This window comes from Pholcus phalangioides, unplaced genomic scaffold, assembly GCF_987345545.1.
Source record: "Pholcus phalangioides strain wild (caught in Gottingen) unplaced genomic scaffold, Ppha-v1.0 ptg000010l_1, whole genome shotgun sequence".
Classification (NCBI taxonomy): domain Eukaryota; kingdom Metazoa; phylum Arthropoda; class Arachnida; order Araneae; family Pholcidae; genus Pholcus; species Pholcus phalangioides.
In genome coordinates, this window is record NW_028301603.1 from 39,095,745 (window position 1) to 39,117,937 (window position 22,193).

The window sequence follows — 22,193 nt, forward strand, 5'->3', positions numbered from 1 at the left end:
CTGCCCTAGGCTATTGAAAATAATGTAAGGTGAGTTTGCGATTTTTGAGGCGCTATGCAGACATTGCAGCCCTAGGTTACAGCCTGTCTACCCTATAGGGAAATCTGGCACTGCCCATCACTAATTATAAAATCAAGTAAGTGGCCCACTCATTAGAAAAGGTTGAGCACTACCGCGCTAGAGGCATTGTTATATATACTTTACTGTCAACATTAGATTGCAGGAGTATAACCCACCTACCTACAGAAGTGAGCAAGATTTTTCTCTTTTAAAGTTTGATGTTCACAATTAAAGGACCTATATGAATATTGTTTACGCATGTCTTTGTTAATTATTACCTACGTTTTGAAATGTTCCCTTGGGGATTTGAAGTTAAGATGCATCCAGACCATTAATGATTACCTTTTCAATTCTTCATTCTTTTCATTGGTGTTGAAACCCGGGACTTTTGGTCCCCCCCCCCAAATCGAGAGACTACTACCTTTACTAAACCAGGGGCATCGGAAGCATTTTGAACTTGTGGGTGTTTGTCGATAATTTTATGTAGGGAAATTTTGATTTCTGAATCAATTCTGGGGGTGCTCAGACTCATGCCACAAATTACCGTGGATGCAAGAGCACCCCTGGCTCAGACTCATGCCACAAATTACCGTGGATGCAAGAGCACCCCTGGCTCAGACGCACTGTAATAAATTGTATATGCACTTCATAAACATTCCTCTGGGGAATATCTAATGAATTATAGCATGGTGGAATTCGTTGGGTGAGAACATGCATGGCTCTAAGGTAGGGGATCTAACCCTTTTCTAATTTGGAACGTTTTTATTCACGCTCACAGACCCCCACCCCCTCTGAAATCTCAGAAGTGCTGTCATCTGTCCTCCACATTGGAAGTGAAAAACAATTGAGTTATACTTTTCACGTAAATGAAATTGATGCTCACCTTCATCTGGACAACCGTAGAAAAAAAAATTTCTAAGAAATATTGAAATAAATTGTAAACAATCTCCGGTGACAAAAAAAAATATTGCTCAAATATCTAAAAAAAAAACAACTAATTAAATTATAGTTGTTTTATTTGGTGTATATTATTAGTGATGAACTGTTTTGAAACCGTAACCCTAACTACCGATATGAAGTTTACTGGGTTTCCACGAGGTGCTTGAGAGGCAAACTAACGACGACATGAAGTTTACTAAGTTTACACAGGAGCTGTTCTCACATGTAAACAAGTCACAACACAACAAAGACCCAAGTTCCAGTCGACTTTGACTTCACATTCAAGAAAATATTTGATAAATTACTCAAAAAATAATTCTAAGGATTTTGATAAACAATATATAAATTTTGCGTTAAAAATAAACTAATTAGTCCAAAGAGTGGAAAAATTCATTTTCATAAACTTTAATGGGTCATTTCAGTGAAATTTCGTGATATCCCATATTCACTGTCCTTGATAAAATATGGTAACGTTATTGCCTTGATTGATGCAGTGTTAATTTCACTGAAAGTTTCAAGCTGATACGGTTAATAAAAAGAAACTAGAAACAATAATGATGATTAACATAATTGTTATGTTATATTAATAATCAATAACAATTATTATTATTTTGTTTTGCGGATATCAGTTTCGGAATCGAAGCCTTGGCAACAAGAACCACAGAGAAGCAAAGTAACCTTTCTCCGCATTACACGTTGAATCAAAATCTTGAAGCAGAACTCTGGAATCGAGAGCGTTTTGTAAGGATTCATAAATTAAATTAAGTGGTTGTCCATGATATTAAGGTTCGTATCTAATTAGGTTATCGATTATAATCGTAACTTCGATTATTTAAATTTCAAATTTATGATTTCCGTGTTTACCATTTAATTTTTTTGGGTTGATCATCTGTTGTTTTGACAGCTGATGGCGAATCGAATTTACTCACGATTCATTGCATGCAAAAAAAGTGTGTAGATTCACATTTTTCGGTTATTTAAATCACGATGCGTTGCTTATTTCAATCGGAGCATTCCTCTGTACTGTTTGGACATCTGGGTGTTTGTTTCGTCGATAGATTTGAGCACTATGTACGTCAGTGGCTCTCAATTTGTTGTGCGCGTACCCCTCGATGGTTCTCTTAGGGATCCCCCACTCTCTGAATTTGTCTTTGAGTCACATTTTTGGTCGCTCACATGCTTACACACACACTCGAGGTCCCTCTTTAGGTCATGATACAAATACAAGTACAACGTCACAACAGGCAAAATACCCAACGAGGTGGCTGATACAAGTGAGATGATACGAGTGAGGTAGTTCCTCACTCTCTTCTTAGCTCTCTTAGTCACTCCCATGCTTACACTTGGTGATCTAACATGGATCCAGAGGAGGGCGATGGGAACAACTGCTCCTCCCAAGAGCTCCTCTTGAAAATTTGTCCCATATAGAAATATGGGAGGATCTGATGCGCCTACGCAATGAGTCGTAGATCCACCGACGTGCCACCGTAGATCCACCTGCCTCTGTTTCATTTGCAGTTGAAAATGCTTGCTGTCATTCTATTTAAGGCTGGAGATGTCTACCTTGACTTCATTTGCAGCTGAAGATGTCTACCTCAACTTCATTTGCAGCTGAAGATGTCTACCTTGACTTCATTTGCAGCTGAAGATGTCTACCTCAACTTCATTTGCAGCTGAAGATGTCTACCTCAACTTCATTTGCAGCTGAAGATGTCTACCTTGACTTCATTTGCAGCTGAAGATGTCTACCTCAACTTCATTTGCAGCTGAAGATGTCTACCTTGACTTCATTTGCAGCTGAAGATGTCTACCTCAACTTCATTTGCAGCTGAAGATGTCTACCTCAACTTCATTTGCAGCTGAAGATGTCTACCTCAACTTCATTTGCAGCTGAAGATGTCTATTTTGGTTTCATTTTTAACCAAAGATGTCTGTCTCGGCTCATCCGCAGCTAAAGATGTCTGTCTCGGCTCATCCGCAGCTAAAGATGTCTGTCTCGGCTCATCCGCAGCTAAAGATGTCTGTCTCGGCTCAACCGCAGCTAAAGATGCCTGTCTTTGCTCCATATATGAATATGAAGTTATCTGGCTTTGCTCCATTCACAGCTGAAGATGTCTGCCTTCGCTCATGCGTAGATCCAAAGGGTGGTGATGGGAATGACTGGTTCTCCCAAAAAACAAAATAATATAAGAAAATTTATCTGTCCTGTAAAATATGGGGTAATCAAACTACTATGTTTAAGCATGTATTAAGAACTCCTTTTTTCCAAAAATTAGGCCCCAAAAATAAGAGGTGTTTCATATACAAGGATAGTATTACCGTATATACTCATGTGTAAACCGAGTTCTTTTGTTTAGAACATCTTTCATACATTGCGAGGATCAGCTTATACATGAATCAGTTTTTGAGGGTCCAAGTTTTATCAACACCTGTCCCCCCCCCCCCCAATATAGCAAAGTGCCTCAATTTTGGTCCGCGAAGAAATGGGTTCAACTTGGTCTATGAAACTGAAAACACTGTGTTTTCAGCATCACAGGTTCTAGCAATACACTGAGACCCTTACAAATTGGATACAATTTATGGTAATTGCTGTGCAGGGTTATCTGCAGCCCCTCGTGCACCAAGAGGGCAACAGGCGTGCTCACGCGAGTCTCTGCACTGATACAGTCCTACATCAAAGGGGTTTCCGGGAAAAAACTAAATCCGTATAGCATGGATAATTTCAATGACGCTATGCATAGGAGAATTGTAACCATCTATCCGGTCTCTGCCGATCGATGGACATTATGCCCCTTGAGGGCCCAATATGGTTATTGTATTCATGTCTTGTCCTTTCTATGTGGTTTTTTTTCAGTCTTTTATATGTATTTTGTGTTTGTTTTTGTAAAAAAAAAAAAACATTTTGTACAACCATGCCTTTTTGCACATTCCATTGATACGATAGAAAAGGCTTTAATGCTGTCCCGTAAATGAGGGTGGAGGCCCCAAAGCAGAACATTTTGCATTGTTCTGCAATGAGCCCTCCTCTGACTGGAAATGTTCTGCAGTTCCCATGATAGTGTTTTCTACATTTTTCTTAAAATTCTTCCCAATTTTTCTTCAATAGCACTGATTGTTCTGCGACGTACGTCGCAGACTTCGGCATATTCTGCTTTGGGGGGTGGAGGTAAAATATTGGGAAGGTTTCTGTAATTTTTCATTCTAAATTTTATAGCTTAGAAGTAAAGATTTTTCTCTCAAAAATATGTTGCGATTTTTCAGGATTGACTTATACTCAAGTTTCCAATTTTCTGTCGTTGTGGTGGTCCTTAAGTTGCTGGGGAGAGGGGTTTCCTTACACACAAGAATGTGCAATATATATTTTTCAGCCTTTTCTTTATTCAGCGAGAGTCTACTGCATAAGTAAAACTTAATCAAAATGATTCAATGCCAAATTTTAATTTCAATTGCTTTATTTTTAAAATTTAACTCTAGATTTTTTATTATCTAGAACGTAAATAAGTAATTTTTCTCTCAGAATCGAATTTATCAACAGCAAAAAATAAATTTTTAGCGTGTATTAAAATTCGTAAAATTGTAAATTCCTTCATCATGAAATTTTGTTACAACAAAGCGATTTCTTCAGTCCTTTGTAGTTTGTTATAATAGGAGTTGACTGTCGTACCAAAAATAATTAATTCTCAAGTATCGTATAGGGCAGGAGTAGCTGACTTGCGGCACTCCAGTAAAATAATAACTATGTGGTGACTTTCTATTCTATGCGTTCCTGTTTGGTTTTTTGATCTTTGAGCATAGTTGCAGGAAGTCCAATGTGTATGAGATTCGGGATCGTCCATATGGGGACATGCATTGCATAATACAATTACATTGTATATCCATAAATTGTTGGAGGGGGGGAGGAACAAGTCATCTTACAAAGTGAATTGGGGAAAAAGGGCCCATGCACCCTGAGTCCTCAGGTTTCATTGTCTATGCACAACATTGTGTAGGTAAGACAAACTTCTACCAAAAAACATGTATATGCAATCTGCATTGCGATAAATCTATGACTCAAAAATAAAAATAATTTAGAGCTCAAAAGTGTGACAAACTAGACATTTTTGCAAAATAAGAGGACAACCAAACAACAGGAACAGAGTAAATTACTTGTGCCCCATAAAAACAGGATGTATGGTCTGCGTATTAAAATTTTCAGAGTGGCAGGCGCATCGAAAAAATCTCAATTGTGGTACAGCTTGGGAAAAGGTTGTGCCCACCTACATGGTGTAGGGCTTTCTACTGGTGGCTACATACATGTTCAATAAGTCACTAAATAACGCTGCTTTATCTTTCTAAAAATGTTTAATCTTCTGCATTGTTATGATATAAACATTTTTCTATCAGTCATTGCTCATGTGTAGGGGAAAAAAACTGATGTTATCAGTGCTCTCACTTGTCGATACATTTCCGTATAATACAAATGTAATAGATTGCAATAAATCAACGTTTCTCAACCTGTGGTCCGCTACATTTGAATAGGTGTCCGCAGGCAGATTTGATTATTGAATTCTAAATAAATGAAAAATTATTGAATTGGGAAAATTGATATTCTTGAGTTTAAATAAAAATTGTATAGTCATAATTCGTTTTAACATATCTCATCAAGAAAAATGCGAGAAACTGTAATCCTAAATACAGGATATTCCTAATTGTAGCCAAGAAATGCAATTTATGACAAATCTGCTAATTACTGCTAAAATGGAAAGGTGGCGAAATGAAGCTGTGCTAAAGAGAGAAATCACAGTGGACGAAAAGGTATTGGGTAGAAAAATATTTAAATGACTGGATGGCCATATTTCATTGAGAAAAATAAGAGGAACTAGGATCTTTTAAAGACGGGATGATGCCCAATGTTCATCAAAAAAACGTTGCCATAATTCGGAAAAATTCCCATTTGTTAAAATCACTGAAAAATTGAGGAAAAGACATTGAACCTGATAAATATGTGTGCTGAACATTTGTTTTTATCATAAGTTATGAAAACACAGTTTAGTCACAATTTTAGTAAAAATTACAAATTAAAATAAACATTAAAAAAAAGGTCAAACTTGTAAAAAAAATCTGTAAATCACAACAATGTCCTGTAATATGGGGCACAAGTTGTCTGTCGAATTGTTTCAGACTTTTTAGTGGCCCTTCGGTTCAGAAAGATTTAGAAACGTTACAATAAATGATTCTGCCAAAGCAAAAGTTGTATAATTTTTCAGGTTATTTGGGAAGGGGGTGCACCTGGACTATTTGGTTTATTCGTTTTTCTTCTACTTAGATTGAGAGTTCAAAAACGCATTTTGTGTCTGTTTTGAATAGTCATTATAAAAACCTCTGTCTGGAGGGGAAAAAATAATTTTGTATTTAGTCTACTACTTCACGGTCTTGGACTATTCATTGTACAGTAACTAACATTCATCACTCGAAAATATGGTGCACATTTATATGTAAAAGTGAAACAATATATATAGGCCTATTCTAGGTTTGTAGCATTCAATTGTCTTTGGCATTTTTAGGACACGCAGAGGCATAAACGATGTTTATAAAGCTCTACAAGAAGTTAGAAATAAAAGTGTTTCATTTGTCAAAAACGATGACACTGGCATTGAACAGCAAAATGTAAACAAATCCCTTTAAAATAGGAAGGGCAGCGCAATAAAACCATCTGATTCACCTTGACTTATTCATATTGGATCTTGTAATTTGCAAAATTTTGCACGGTGCTTTTGGAAGTCGTCTCGAAAGAGCGTCATTCTTTGAAAAACTTAAATGTCTTCATAATTTGCTGTGTGCATTTTCAAAGAGTTGACAGACTGTACTTTGGAAGACTCATCGAAAAAAAGAGTGTAATATATTGTGAGGAGAGAAAGAAAAGAATCATCTCTATGGTTGTTAGTACACTGTTTTGGCCCAAAATTGTTTTTGTTACTGTCATTTTGCTTTGGCTTGAGTCAATATTAAAGGATACTGAAACCGTGGGATGAACAAAAATTTTAATTTAACAATGAAAAATAAAAACTTCTCCTCCCCCCCCCCCCCTCCCATAAGGGTGTGATTACAGAGACACTAACATGAAGAAAATATTGGGGAAGGATGGACTGAGAAAGTATTGCTGGTCGTCCTTTATGTACAGGATTCTCTCTCTCTCAAAATGTGTATGCAATCCTGGGAGGGTTCATTGCATTGTTTTTTCATGAATTATTCAGGGGAGGGGCTCAGCCCCTTATTAAAAATATTGGGGAGGGGGTCAAATGGCCTCATCCCCTAGGTTCCAGCACCTATGTATGATTATGTTGTTTTAGGGGTTACCTTCCCTCCTTGTTGTACTTTTTATAATTTTTTGATTGGGAGCCCTGAATTTACCTTGCAGCAACCCCTCAAATATTGTTTCTGTGTTGAAAATTTAGTTTTTCATTAAATTAATTTTTAAACAATTAATTGTTATAAAAATTCCAAACTTGAAATATTAACCGTCTAAATTACGCAGTGAATTTATTGAAGGAAAAATTCATACTGGTATTAATGTAACAAAATTCTTGTAGGCCTACATGTCAGCTTTTAGTGACTAACTTGCTTTTTTTTCACAGTAAATGAAATTTTGAAATTGAAGTGCTTTCTTTGAAAAGTCTACCCGTATATCATCACCTACATTCAAACGATTTGTGGTTATTGTTTTGACATGCTAAAGTGATGAAAACCCCATTTTGTAAAGGAGTGTTGACTGGTAGCGACTAGTAGAAATGCTTGTAAAGCTGGAAATGGTTGGAAATGGCTCCGACTGAATAAACGAGTTTTAAAATTCCATTTAAATACGTGCACTGGCTCACATTTCAGTAACATAATTTTTTATTAAATTACCATCATTCATTGAATTTGAAAAGAAATGTATCTGAAATTGCTAGCGGAAAAAGTAAAGCATCTGAAAACTGCATGTAAGTGTGTTTTTTTAAATCCCCTTTAAATGGGGATATTCAAATTTTGCGCAACACATTTCTCAGAGCGAAAATGTGGTGTCAAAATGATTGGTATTTTTGAAATAAAAAACTCAATATTTTGCATCATTTCAATTTTCAGGAATATAATCAGTAGAGTTTGGATTATATGCACTGAAAAAGTGGCAAAATATGCTCTAAAAATATGCCCAAATATGAACTTGAAAATGCTCAAATTTGCACTTTGCTCAAAGTGCCAAAATATCCATAATCCCATATGCATAAAAACCAAAATAAACACTAAAAATTCTGAAAAATTCGAAAATTCGGAAATATGTATTGGAAATGAGAAAATATGCGTTAAAATAAAATCCCCATGCAAAAACAGTTGATTGTTTTAAAATGCATATTTTCTATTTCTTAGTGTAAATTCATTTACAAAAAAATATCCCCACATATTTATATACTGCATATGCAAATAATTTCTACACATGTTTTATTTAGGCATTTTTAATTTCTATGTTGTAGCTGCTCAGTAACAAAGTACTAGTAATAAATGAATTTCTACAAAAATGAAACACTTTTGACATATCTCTAGAAATAGTCTTACACTAAAGAGGTTGATATTTGGGAAATACAGTATTACAAACATCTCTATTAATTCACCAAATCCCACCTGCGGAAAAAAAAACCTGATGTTGTGTGGAAATATGAGCAAAATTATAAGAAAAGTGATTGAGCGTAACTAAACCTTCAAAAATATGCACTTTTTTCAAAAATTCTTTGATTTTATGCGTTTATATGCATTAATGCTAAAAAAGTTCGAAATATGCATATGCACATAATCCGGACTCTGATAATCAGGCATCATGTTACATTTTTATTCTCCATCTCGCACCTACAAAAAATGATTACCTGTTAATGATTACCTTGTTAAGAACCACTGGTATAGATGTAATTAGTTTATCGCAACCGTGCGTGTGAGTTTGTCCTAAATCGAACAAAATCAATGCAAAATTTAATCTTGGTTTTGCTGAAAATTTAATAATTGCTCTTCAAGAACTTGATATACTATCAATTTTTCATGGTGGTGTTTTCTTGTGGATGTCTATATCATTAATCATGCTTATTCCCCTTCCCCCTCCCACCATTCTTTGATTTCAAAACATTTAAACATTTAAAGGCTGTATACTATGTTTATATTATTATTGTTTTAGCCAAATACATCTCTGGGACAAGATGAGAGCAGTGCTCCTGTGCTTGGGCAGTCTCCTATTGACTACTGTTGTCATCGGGAATGCTTATTACCAGAAAAAGCAGTTTTATCCGTTCGTAGTATACATCACGAAATCAAATCCAAGCATGGCGGTGAGTTTGCAAATTCCATTGCTTTTCTTATTTAGCCTGTGTTATTTTTTTAAGACTACAATCTGATTGTTGAAAGGTGTGTGCCCATGTATTGTATAAGAAATACAAGGAATGTCACAATAACTTTGGTACAGTAGAATCTCTTATCCTGTTCTCAGAGTTTGGATTTTCCACTTAACGGTCCATAAAAAAATCCTATTCGTTACTTGATAACCATTAAGTGTTGCAACTTTTAGAAGTGTTTTCACATATATGCAAAGTTGGGCATGAAAGGTTTTATTGATCTTATCATGTATTACAGTAATAATATGTAATAATACAGTGCATAAAATATATGTTTGCAGTAGGGATGAGACGAATAATGATTTGGCCAAATAGCAGAATACCAAATATTCGACTAATATCTTGGCCAAATACTGAATATTCAGCGGCCAAATATAAATTTTCTTAAAATTAATCAAAATTATAAATAAAATTTTCATTTTTAATTGAAAGTAAAATTATTGGTAATTTCAAATGATTGATATTGAATTAATTATTTTAATATTAATTTTAATTTTGTATTTAAATAAATATTAAAAAAACTGGTGTTGCCATGGTATTGACAATCAAATTTAATAATCATATATTGTATTTTGATATTAGTGATACCTCAGTAACAAAGATGATTTGTTCTGGAAACACTTCATTAGCCAAACATGATTTCCCATAGGTTTCTGTGGAAAATCGTTTGATTCGTTCCAGCTTCTGCCAAAAATTTAAAGATAAGTTTTTCAAAACACCAAGAGATGCTATAAAAAAAACATATCTGATTGAAGGCTAAAATGAATAGCTTCAAAATTGTATAAATGTACAGGAAGCTGAGAGATTCTGATCTTTTTATTTTCTAGCATGTAACACAACCAACACCAGCTTTAGTCTACTAAAACTCGTGTTGACACAACCCAATAGCATTCGTATGTGTCCTCATTCATTTCTGATTTGGTCAGCTCATTTCCAAGTCTAATACATGCAGATGGGAAAGATAACCAAACTAAGACTGTTTAGCTTGATGAGTCTCGCACTGAAAGAAAGCATGATCTGAAAACATAGGTTACCTTTTTTTTCTTTCAATGCGTTTTCTATTTTGGCTGAACTTTTCATTTCATGAAATGGTTCAAAGAATTTCAGAAGGATAAGCATAGGTACATCTGAAAAAAGATTCTGGGATGGACATGAGTTAGTGCTCTAGTGACAGTAATTCTAATGATGATTGGTGCAAAAATTCAGCTCATGACGTGGATATTTTATGTTAGTGCATGCATACATATCGTAAATGTTTGTTAGCTGAATTTGTATTCATTAGCCGAAGCAGAAAAATCACAAAAAAATCTTTATTAGTTGGAAAATGCGTAAGCCAAGGCATTCGTTAGCCGAGGTATCACTGTGCTTGCAAAATCATTTTTTTTTCTACACTTATTACATATTTACATCTAATTAAGAAAGTTTCAACCATATACTCTTAAGTATTAATGCATCATAAAATTTACGATTTATTTTTCCTCTCTAGATGTTCTTTGCCCCTCTCAGTAGCTCAATACATTTCTTGTCTAGGTACATCCTTAAGTTAGTAAACTTGTGTAATTAGTGCTCACTTCCGCATTATTGCGGTAGGATTCTGTTTTAAGCTTCATGTTTTACTTCTCCTATAAATTCATCCTGACATAACCTCTTGCACAGAAAGGGATAGGTATGCACCACACAATAAAATATAATTGGTAAATTGTTAATTTATGTAAAAAATTCCAAGATTTACAGATATTCGGCCGACTGAATATTCGGCAAAAGGGCCAAATAGGCCAAATACCGAATAGCAGCCGAATATTCGTCCGATCTCTAGTTTGCAGTTTGTTCTTTTATTTTGATCATCACTATATTATTCATATTTCTATTTATCTATCTTCTGCAGGTTATATACATCCAAGCATTTGTATTAGTTTTGATGTTGGGCAAACTGATGAGAAAAATATTTTTTGGACAACTCAGAGCAGCAGAAATGGAGGTAAAATGCTGTGTTAATCTTTTTTTTTTTGTGGCCTATCATTCTATATAGCAGAGGTGGTCAAAAACTGACCATTAAGGGGATTTTGTGTGACCCGTGACTAAGTGAAAATACTGTGTATTAAATTTATTTTCTTATTATTTAAAGCCATCATTTTCCACAGAAGACCCGATTAAAAGACTCTCTACATTCATTATTTCTAGTGACAATAGTAATTAGCTATGTTCTCATCACGCTACCTTTTCGTACACAGGTATTGCTTTTAAAGTTTGTTATGAAAATTTATACTTCATTTATTTCCGCTGCCTCACTAGGCAAGTTGCCTTTTTTGTGACCTCTGTCTTTGTAACTGAATGTAAATTTAATGTTCTGCTCACAGTGATAGAAATTTTTCGAAGTGGATGCCAATTCACAATAGCACCTCGAAATTACAACCGATCAAGCTACACAGACCTTAATAATTCCAAAGAGCAAAATGTGTCATATTTGATGGTCGGATTTATATTGGGCCGCTGAACAAGAAAAGTTCCACACCGAGACACATCGATTTTTTTGTATTGAAAATAGAGAAGCTGTCATCCCTAAATTTAAGCATAGCAGATTAGCAGCATTCCACATTGAAGCAGACTAGCACTTTCTCAAACCAAAATACTGACATTCTGTTCCAAAAAAGGTAACTTGTGTTACAAGAATGCATTTATCACAAATCTGTTTCTGTGTAATCTCATGGACATGCAGGAGTACCAGGTAATGGTGTGTGTGCACATCTTTTAACATCTAGGGTAGTCTGTCTGATCCAAGCCAAGCTAGTCCATTTTATCTTGGTACTACAATGGGTTCACCCATGATAGTCATACTCTCATGATAGTCCCCATGATAGTCACGAGAGTCAATATTCTACATTTGACTGGATTTTCCATCCCAATATAATAAAACTCTTGATGTGTCTACTGGTGTGTGAACCAATTCCTTGAGCATCTATTCGACTTCATCTGTTGCCAAATCAGGAGTAAGGTGTAAAAATAGTTGCAAAAAAATATAGAAAATATTTTTTTTTCTGTAAAAATTCAAACTATGGATGTAATTGAATGGACTAATTTCCAAAAGAAACAGTAATTTTTGATTCATTGCATCTAAAAGATGGGAACCAGAAAAAAAATATATATCAGTTTACGAAAGGGAGCCAAATAAAATTCTAATGACTAAATTGCCTGTTTTCCCCTGTACTACTTATGGTGGAAATAAATCAGTGAGTTTTCGGTGTCATTTTGCTGGTACGGCTTATACACCAGAGTGCTGTCCCTGATGCAGCCTGCAAAGCTGCAGCTGTGTGACCATTATGTTGGCTCTCAAACAGTTAGAAGTTGGCCAACTCTGCTATATAGCATTTCTTTTGAGAGATTTTAAGCATTCTTTGAAGAAATCATCCTGAAATTATATATTAAAAAAAATCAAATTAGAATAGGTAAAAAAAAACATTTCATATCTGTTCACATAATCTTTATTTAATTCTATAGTAGAGTGGTTCTCAAAAGCCCCTCTTCTTTACAGGGGAAATTAAAAAAAGTGTTTTACTTGCAATAGAGGAAACCCTCTCCCCCAATACCTGTTTACACGAAACTGCAGTTTTTCCTCCATCTGCCTTGCAAAGGCTTAACACAAAAGGAAGTAAGAATCTCTCATGAACTCACATACCAAAAAAAGTGGGTAAAATTTTTTTTTTGGTAAAGCATGTTCATATTGACCATACAGATCCCTCTCTTTTTCCTTTTCAGCCCAATCTTGTTAATGTAAACAGGGCTAGAGTGTATGCCATGGGGCTTACAGAGGCATTGTGAAAATTAGTCTAAGGCTTCTCACTGACCAGAGCATATTGATGTGGTTGAAGTAACTGTAGTTTACTCTGATTCATAAAATAAATTTTCTTGAACATGTTGCAGGTGTATGATCATAGAGCAAGGGAGTTGTCAGTGTAAGAAATTTGAGAGCCACTACTGTAGCGAATGATTATGTTAATGCAAATAAATTTATGAGAGCGATGTTGATGAATATTTTAAAGATTTTTTCCCTTGATTTCAGCATCTGATAGAACGTTCATGGTATGCAGTAACAGAAACATGCCTGGCTTTCACAGTGTTTCGAGATGATTTCAGTCCGAAATTTGTGGCTCTGTTCACTCTCTTGCTGTTTCTCAAATGTTTCCATTGGCTAGCTGAAGATAGGGTTGACTATGTAAGTTGCCATTTCGTAATCTTTACAATTTATCTTGAAGGATTTTGATATGTATAATATTAACTTACAAAACTTTGTCTTTTATTTTCTTAATGGTAAAAGTAATACTGCAATACATTTGAGTTATCAAAATTATTGAATCGACATGTTGCATTATATTATCAGGATTTTTTTGTCTTACATGGCTATTATGAGTAAATGCTAGATTCGAGTAGCATCTCGTATAAAATTGGTTCTTCAACTGTGAATTATTTTTATTTTATATTTTTTTGCTTCTGTGACATGGTGGCCATTTTTCATTTGTTTCGCATCAATATTTTTAATCAGAATACAGTGAAAGGGTATTTGTATTCTAAAATCTATCGTATTTATCTAAAAAAATAAAGTTTGATAAAATTGATAGTATAGTGAAAACCCTCTTAGTGGCCACCTTTTTTTTACAGCAAAATAATTTCCCTTGTATAATAAAAGTGTGAATTTCAACCCCCCCCCCTTCCCCGATTAATGGTCACCCCTCTTTTACGAATGAAATTTTCTTGTTTGGTCAGTGTCCACAAAAACAAGGTTTCCTGTATTATTATTTTTTAAAGATCTTTTCTAGTGCTCAAAAGTGTGAGCATCATCTAGCTGTGGAAGTGTTGCTAGATTATTTTGTTACAATATATGCATATTTTGAGTATATATCTTGTTCTTAATGGTTGAAATTTATTTTTATATTTTACATTTTCGTATGCTTCTCATGATTAGTTTTTCATATTTTCAAGCATGTTTTTTCTTTGTTCTCTACAGATGGAAAGGAGCCCAGTAATATCATGGCTGTTCCACTTCAGAGTTTCATGTAAGTACATAGCTTGTTGTATGTCAATTGATACCAGAGGTTTTGTGGGAATTAGCAAAGAGATTGTGTGCTAGTTATTTCTTAGCTTATGTTTTAGCCAACAAATGGGAAACAAGCATTTTGATTTTGTAGGTTATGTTTATAACATGCAGCAGAACTAGCACATCACTTTTTATACTTTTTGTTATGATTTTTAGCATGCATAGAAAATGTGTTTCGGAATCTGATTTTCACTCTCTTATTACAACTATTGATTTTTGAAGTATTGAAATTTTCATGTGTAGAAACACAAATTGTTTGGTTGGATTTTCACTTTTTGACTTTTAAGGCTTAGCAGCATGAAAGAATTTTTTGCTAATGACTGAGAGTTTGCATGCGTTCTTACTTTTGCTATGTTTGCCTAAATGTTGGAAATTCCTTTAACCTTCTCATATAAACCATCCTTATATGAGAACAGGAATTTTTTGCATGATATGGTTAACCGAAGGATTTAATAATGTAAACAAATGTAGTAGGGCCTTGATTATCCAAGTTCAGATTTATGGGGTACTTTTTATTAATTATTTTTTAAAATTATGTTCGGTAAAACGATATGCAAAACGCCTTGCTTCATGATGACAGATTGATTCACAGAATGCCATAGAAGAGTTCCTCTGTCATAAAGATAGAGACTATACCAGTGTTCTCCTAAATGGGTGATATCGCTCCTTGGTGGTGGAAGATGGAGTAGAGCGGACCCGGGAGTGGTAGAAGCTACCGATCCAAAATGGGGAATCTTGTGAATTGGCCATAGGGGAAATACACTGCTGGCCACCGTAAATGCAACACCCTGAAGGAAGCATGCAAATAATATGAAATTTACAACATGCATTAGCGGAGGTGAGATATGCAAATGATTAGAATTTCAGCGCAGACGCACATCACGCGCGCTTGTGGCGCCACTTCAAAGCGCTATTTAAGGCTTGGAGATTTCGACGATTTAAAGTACGGCAATTGTGTTTTTCTTGTGGTTTTTTCAAAAAAACGATCAATTATGCCTCGTAGAAAACAGCGATCATCTTTTGATCAAGTATCCGAGTTCGACAGAGGAAGGATAGTGGCCTACCGAGATTGTGGATTATCTTTCAGGGAAATCGGCAGTCGTGTTGGACGAAACCAAACAACTGTAATGCGGATATGTGATCGTTGGATGCAGGAGGGTACGACGGACCGACGTGTTTGATCGCATCCACCTCAGTGCACCACTTCACGTGATGACAGGCGTATTGTGCGTATGGCAGTGACGGATCGCTCAGCCACATCACGAACCACAGCACAGCACATTCAGTCTGTACCGCATCATCCAGTGTCTGCGCGTACCATTCGATGTCGTTTACAGCAGAGTGGTCTGTCCGCAAGACGTCCATTGCTTCGTCTACCCTTGACGCAGAACCACAGACGTCTCCGCCGCCAATGGTGCGATGAAAGAAGGATGTGGACGGCACAATGGAATGAAATTGTCTTTACTGATGAGTCACGCTTCTGTCTGCAACACCACGATGGTTGGATTCGAGTCTGGAGACACCGTGGAGAGAGGATGCTGAACAGCTGCGTTATGCATCGCCACACTGGTCCTGCACCGGTTATTATGGTATGGGGCGGTATTGGATATCACTCTCGCACTCCTCTAGTACGCATTGCCGGTACTTTAAAAAGCCAGCGCTACATCTCCGAGGTGTTGGAGCCAGTTGTCCTTCCTTACCTTCAGGGCTTTCCCACAGCCATATTTCAACAGGATAATGCGCGACCACACGTGGCACACATTGTCCAAAGGTTCTTCGTCAATCGCCAGATTGAATTGCTTCCCTGGCCAGCTCGCTCTCCGGATCTTTCGCCGATAGAAAACATGTGGTCCATGGTTGCTCAACGATTGACCCAGATTACATCCCCAGCTGCCACACCAGATCAACTTTGGCAACGCGTGGAAGCTGCTTCGTCTGCTGTACCCCAAGAACACATCCAAAGTCTCTTTGAATCAATCCCGAAGCGTGTGGCAGCGGTGATCTCCAACAATGGCGGCTACTCTGGCTACTGATTTTGGCAGGAACCACACTTCACAGAAGTCTATAAATTTAATCATTTGATGCTTGGTCAACATGTTATCTACAAAATAAATATTGTTGCGATATCTCTTGTCTTTCTTGGTGTTGCAATTTGGGTGGCCAGCAGTGTAGTAATTTATTTCTTCTGGGAATGGGTGCGATGAGAAATAAATTTTTAGAAAACTGAATTGAACGAACAATTTGAATCTGTTGCTTGTGAGTACCATGGTACTTCCTAAAGCATTTCAACATGTTTGATGACAGAAGAAATTGAAAAACTATTTTCAAAAGTACTGTATGTAACCTTCAAAATTTTCACAAACTGTTAATACATTGCAGTACTTCATACAACTTTACGCTATATTTTAGCTTTATGCTGTATTTTGCTTTCAAGTGAATTTAATTTTCACCATTTATGTCTTCATTTATTTCATTTAGCTTCAAAAAATTTTTTTCAGCAAGGTCTGTATTATTTGAGTTTCAGTTATCCGAGTTATATCCAATCCACATCAGCTCAGATAATTAGGGTTCTACAGTGTAATCTGAATTTTTTTTTTCTGTTCAAATAATTGTTTTAACTGACAGTAAGGCCAGTTATGTTGAAAAATTTCCTTTTTTTCTTGTGTGTACAACCATCATGAAGTTAAATTTTTTATTATGATCTTCTTTCTTTGCATGTATGTGAATTACCCATTTCTTCTCAAGACAATATTTGAATGTAATCATTTTTTATATGCCTATTAGCTCTGCTTTTGCTGCTGGCTGTTCTTGACTATCTCTTTGTTAGTCATGCTTATCAGAGTACAGTGGAGAAAGGAGCTTCTGTTCAGCTTGTTTTTGGTTTTGAAGTTAGTATCTTTTCTTGGTGTTTTGAGAAATGAAACTTTAGAATTCTTTTCAATTTGATGCAAGAAAAATAAAAATTATTCTGAGTGTAATCAAATTAAAAATAATATTCTAAGACAGATATTTACAGTAAAGCTTTTCTGATGCATCTCAGCACCTTCATTATTTCTTATTTAATAAAATGGTAATAAACACTAAAATATACGAAACCATACTCAAATAAAATATACTACTGTCAAAACAGACTTAGCCTTAAAATTTACAGTATTTTGGATACATCACCACAGTTATGGTCGGCTGAAGTTGGTTTGCTGTGGTTCCCAACTTCTGGGCATAAATGCAAGCCGATCTCCCTGATAAAAAAGTCTCACCACAGAGAGCAACAAGCCGATAGTAGTACAATTAGTCAATCATTAAACTTCACTCATAGTTAGAAAAAATGATGGCAGGCGGCAGCACACTACACATAACAAGTATTACACACAAACTTCATGCCAGGTTCACTACACGTACATGCACCAATTCGTTAGGAGGTCCGCAGAGGAATGTGGATGAGTTGTATGTGTGGTTTAGTAGTATTTTGGATAAATAAAACTCTGACTGCTTGAAAATTTTCATATTTTTCTGAAGTTTTGAATAGTGGGTACTTTTTTAGAATTTTAATAATTAACATAATGCTGAACATTATTTGTAGTAGGAAAATCATTGTTGACTTCACTATGTTGATGATCCTTTAAGCAGATCATATATTTGATGTCTCATCAAACAGAATATGATTCTGATAGAAAATCCTGCTTTTTTTGCTCCTTATCTACAATTTTTTTGCATGTGATTTTCCCCACCCCTTCTCATTCAGTATCTTCCACAACCCACTAATTCTCTTCCGAATTAAGTACAATAGCCCCATGTTTATAATGAAGATTTTTCGGAATAGCAAGCCCATCTTACAAAGAACTACTCTTAAAAACTTTATTAACACTAGAACCTATGTAAAGTCATGTGTTATATCACATTTTTTTTGCCTTAAGACACACAATATAACATGGAGCTACCGTGGCACAATAATTCGCACAAGATGACTGCATATTATATGGAAGTTAACTTTCATCCATCATGGAAAAGGGCACACTCCAGCAAACTATAACTCACTGTAGATCACAGATATTTGTTATCATTTCTAGTCATGATCATGCTTATGTCCATGTGGTACTTATTCTGAAAAATATTTCTTGTAAAATTTAGTGTACTTATGGCTAGGTAATCACTAGAATTTTTTTTTAATTACCCAAATAATAAAGAATCAAATATATAGTATATGTGAGACTCTTCTGAATTAAAAACAGGTATTTGACATGCCATGTTTCAGTGTTGTAAGTGTTATTAAACTATATAAAATGATGTAGCCGCTGTGGTGGTCGAGTGGTTATAATGCCGGACTCGTGATGCGAGGATCCGGGTTCGAACCCCACAGTGGTGGTCGGCTGAAGTTGGTTTTCTGTGGTTCCCAACTTCAAGGCGCAAATGCGAGCCGATCTCCCCGTTAAAAAGTCTCGCCACAGAGAGCAACAGTCCTACAACAGTAAAATCATTCAACCATAACACTTCACTCATAGTTAGTAAAAAAAACTGGGGGCAGATGACAGCACTACACATAACAAGCATTACACAGAAACAAACTTTACGTCAGGTTGCACTACACGTACACGCACATTCCCGCATGTACCGATTCGTTGGGGGGTTCCGCGGGGGGGGGGTTGCATGTGTGGTGTAGCAGTAGTAGGTAGGGGCTCGGGGATCCATGATGTTCTTAAGTCAGCCACCTCGTTGGGCAATTTGCCTGTTGTGGCGTTGTATTTGTATTTGTATTTGTATGTGCTGGTCAAAATCTGGTCAATTTTTTTTTTGTTTTAAATGAATTGCGGATTTTATTTCTTGAAACTCCTGTTTTGAATTTATTTTTCTCCTTTGTTTTAAGTATGCTATACTGCTCATCACTGTTCAGAACATTTTCATCAAGTACGTCCTGCATACGTATGACCTCCAGAGTGAGAATCCTTGGGAAAACAAAGCTGTGTTTTTGCTTTATAGTGAACTAGTCATGGGTGAGTCAATATTAAAGCTTGTTTTGTCATAGTGGTTTAATAACTAGGCTATGTGATTTGCTATATCTGGGATATCTATTGTAAAAATGCAATTGCTTTGTAATTACACAGCTGCCAAGTTTCCAGAATTTTCCGGGAGGCTTCAGATTTCTACTTTATCTCCCAAACTCCCAAAAAATTCTTTTATTTCCACAAATTTTTACATTGACTTAAAAAAAATACCTGTTTTTGGGGAATTTTTTTTTTTTAATTCATTTATAAATGTGTGGTTTTTTCCCCAAATGACATCACGTGTGTAAAGTAAAGGGTCACCATTGCACTAAATCAGGAAGAAATGCTTCATTTTGATGAAAAGACAATGTGCCAAATAGAGCCAGTGCCAGTTCGGCCTCTTCACTGTGGGAATTGGTAAGATGACCATTGCCTTGAATGACCATGCAACCTGTTTAGTGTGTCAGTCCAGTTTTTTAACCTGATGGCCATTCTTTTGTTGTTGTGACTTTTATTTGAGAGCAGTGCTGATGACAGGTGATTTACCTAACTGTCTGGTGTAATTTTTTATTTTTTCATAATAAGTTAGTGTGATGTCATGTTTTTCCAAAGGGGGAAAAATCCTTACGATTTCACTTTCATTAATGAAAAATCGCTGCTTAATTTTTTTTAAAAATCCTTTCTATATTTGTTTTTTTAAAAATCCTTTCTATATTTGTTTTTTTAAAAAGCCTTTCTGTATTTGTTTTCGTACAGAATTTGAATCCACAGAAAAATCTCCTCACTTCTCAAAGTTGGCAGCTATGCTATAGGGAAAATTCAATGACTGCGTAATTATACATCCAAAACCCCATGTTTTTTTCCCTGAAATATTTCAGAAAGTGAAAGAATTTGTTCATAAGACTTTTAGTTTTTCTCTTAATTGATTCATTTTCAAAGTTTTACTTTTTACTACCATAATTAATTTTTCTTTTACTTTCTCAGGCTTCTGTAAAGTCGTGCTGTATCTGTCTTTCATGGTCATCATGATTAAAATACATACATTCCCATTGTTTGCCATTCGACCCATGTATTTGAGTATGAGGTATTGTTTTATTTTTACAAATTGAATTTAGAATATTATTCAGGTTTAAACTTCTTGATATGTTCAACTGCTGTGTTTGCATAAACACATGCATGCATATATATTAAAAGTTGTGTATATAGACTCTTCATATTGTAATAGATCATCCCAAAAGTCCTGAATTTTTTGTTTCTATTATTTTCAAATTATTCTGCTTTTCCCTGCCCCACAACTTCAAGCAATTTTCAGACTTTTGAAATTCCATCTAAGTAGAATTTAGCTGGTTTGGAGGCCGGAAAAAAGAAGAATCTGTATTACTTTTGATGACATCTACATCAGCAGAGGATGATGCATTTTTCATATGAAGAATTTGAACGGAATAAAACAAATAATAGTTAAGACGATTGGATGTGGGGTCAGAATGATTTATGTAATAAAATATCCCAGTCTATCTCATGGAATGTTTTTGGTGGCAAAAGAAGAATGGATTAATATCACTCAGGCTTGACATCTAAGTAGATAACTTACCTGTTGTTCCTATAAATTGCTTTTATCACATTGAAGAATCTTTGATAAAGTCAAATTCGAAGTAAAGTAAATAAAGTAAAAAACCTAGTGTGGTAATAAAGTAAAAAACTCATTGTGTTGGCACACAATGAGTATTGTCATCCTTATGTCAATGGAGGCGACACCTATAGTATGTCAAATTGCGTTGGAGTTCTTGGTGTTTCCCTTTTCTATTTGCCTTTAGTGTTGGTTCTTTTTTATTGTGTTAGAATCGGGGAAATAGTCCTTATTTTCTACAAACTTTTTTTCTCCATATGAAGATAGCTGAAATGATGTGCCTACCAGACCTGCTCCAAACTTTTGGGACTGTCTGCTATATTCAGTAAAACCTCCCATGATGGGTCTCCTCTGAACAACGGCCACATTTTCTTGAAACAGAACATATCCCATTGTATCAGCATTAAGGTTAACCTCTGAACAATAATTTCCAGATGACGGCCACTTTTAGAAATGTAAATGAAAAAAAATTATACATTTTATCACATGAGGAAAATTACCCTCAAAATTTGCTTTGAAGGAGATTTTCCTTTCCTGAGCTCTTTGAACATAGAAATAACTATGGGTTCTTTCCTAAGTCAGTGGTTTCCAGATCCCGGAGGTTCCCTAAGTAGATGTTAACGGGTGTGCTAGACCAAGACGCATTTCAGAAAAAACACAGCGAAAATTTGTGTTAGAGTTTTGCTACTGGCTGTGTCATAGACCAAAGAATAAGATAAGCACTAATTGAAAGTACTGCCTTAAATAAAGCAACAAAAAATAGCTGATTGTGTCGAAGGATGAATTTGATATGAAAAATGCATGTCCCAGAATACAAGAATTACGGAGCAGCTGTGAGCATTTTTCATCATGGAATTTTTAAATGAAATTAACAATAGAAAATCACGAATAAAATTCTTCATGAAAAATTAGTGCATCTTCAATGCAAAATAAATGTCTTGTGCTGAAAAAAAATAAATAAAAACAGCTTTTTCTAATTAATTATAGCATGGGTTGTTATAATTTTTACAAGCGACCAAAAAATTTAATCTATGTTTCAGACGTACTGAACCTCTTAACTACGGTAACCTCCCAATAACATCCACATTTACTTGGTCCTGTTAGCATCT

The 22,193-nt window shown here is 35.4% G+C and overlaps 2 protein-coding genes across 2 annotated transcripts in view; one reads left to right on the forward strand and one right to left on the reverse strand.

Annotated features, from left to right (window-relative positions):
• Positions 1-1,253, reverse strand: part of Coq8 (ubiquinone biosynthesis protein COQ8, mitochondrial) — a 28,182-nt gene extending 26,929 nt beyond the window's left edge. Inside the window, exon 1 of the mRNA XM_089238368.1 lies at positions 944-1,253. Within this exon, the coding sequence (XP_089094494.1) occupies positions 944-949 (6 nt within the window). The 5' untranslated portion in view covers positions 950-1,253. The remainder of the gene's footprint in view (positions 1-943) is intronic.
• Positions 1,254-1,658: 405 nt separating this feature from the next.
• The window catches only part of sip3 (septin interacting protein 3), a 37,550-nt gene continuing 17,015 nt past the window's right edge, over positions 1,659-22,193 (forward strand). The window contains exons 1-8 of the mRNA XM_089238369.1: positions 1,659-1,785; positions 9,176-9,326; positions 11,275-11,367; positions 13,447-13,599; positions 14,389-14,437; positions 17,263-17,366; positions 19,340-19,466; positions 20,442-20,541. Of these exons, the coding sequence (XP_089094495.1) occupies positions 1,775-1,785; positions 9,176-9,326; positions 11,275-11,367; positions 13,447-13,599; positions 14,389-14,437; positions 17,263-17,366; positions 19,340-19,466; positions 20,442-20,541 (788 nt within the window). The 5' untranslated portion in view covers positions 1,659-1,774. The remainder of the gene's footprint in view (positions 1,786-9,175; positions 9,327-11,274; positions 11,368-13,446; positions 13,600-14,388; positions 14,438-17,262; positions 17,367-19,339; positions 19,467-20,441; positions 20,542-22,193) is intronic.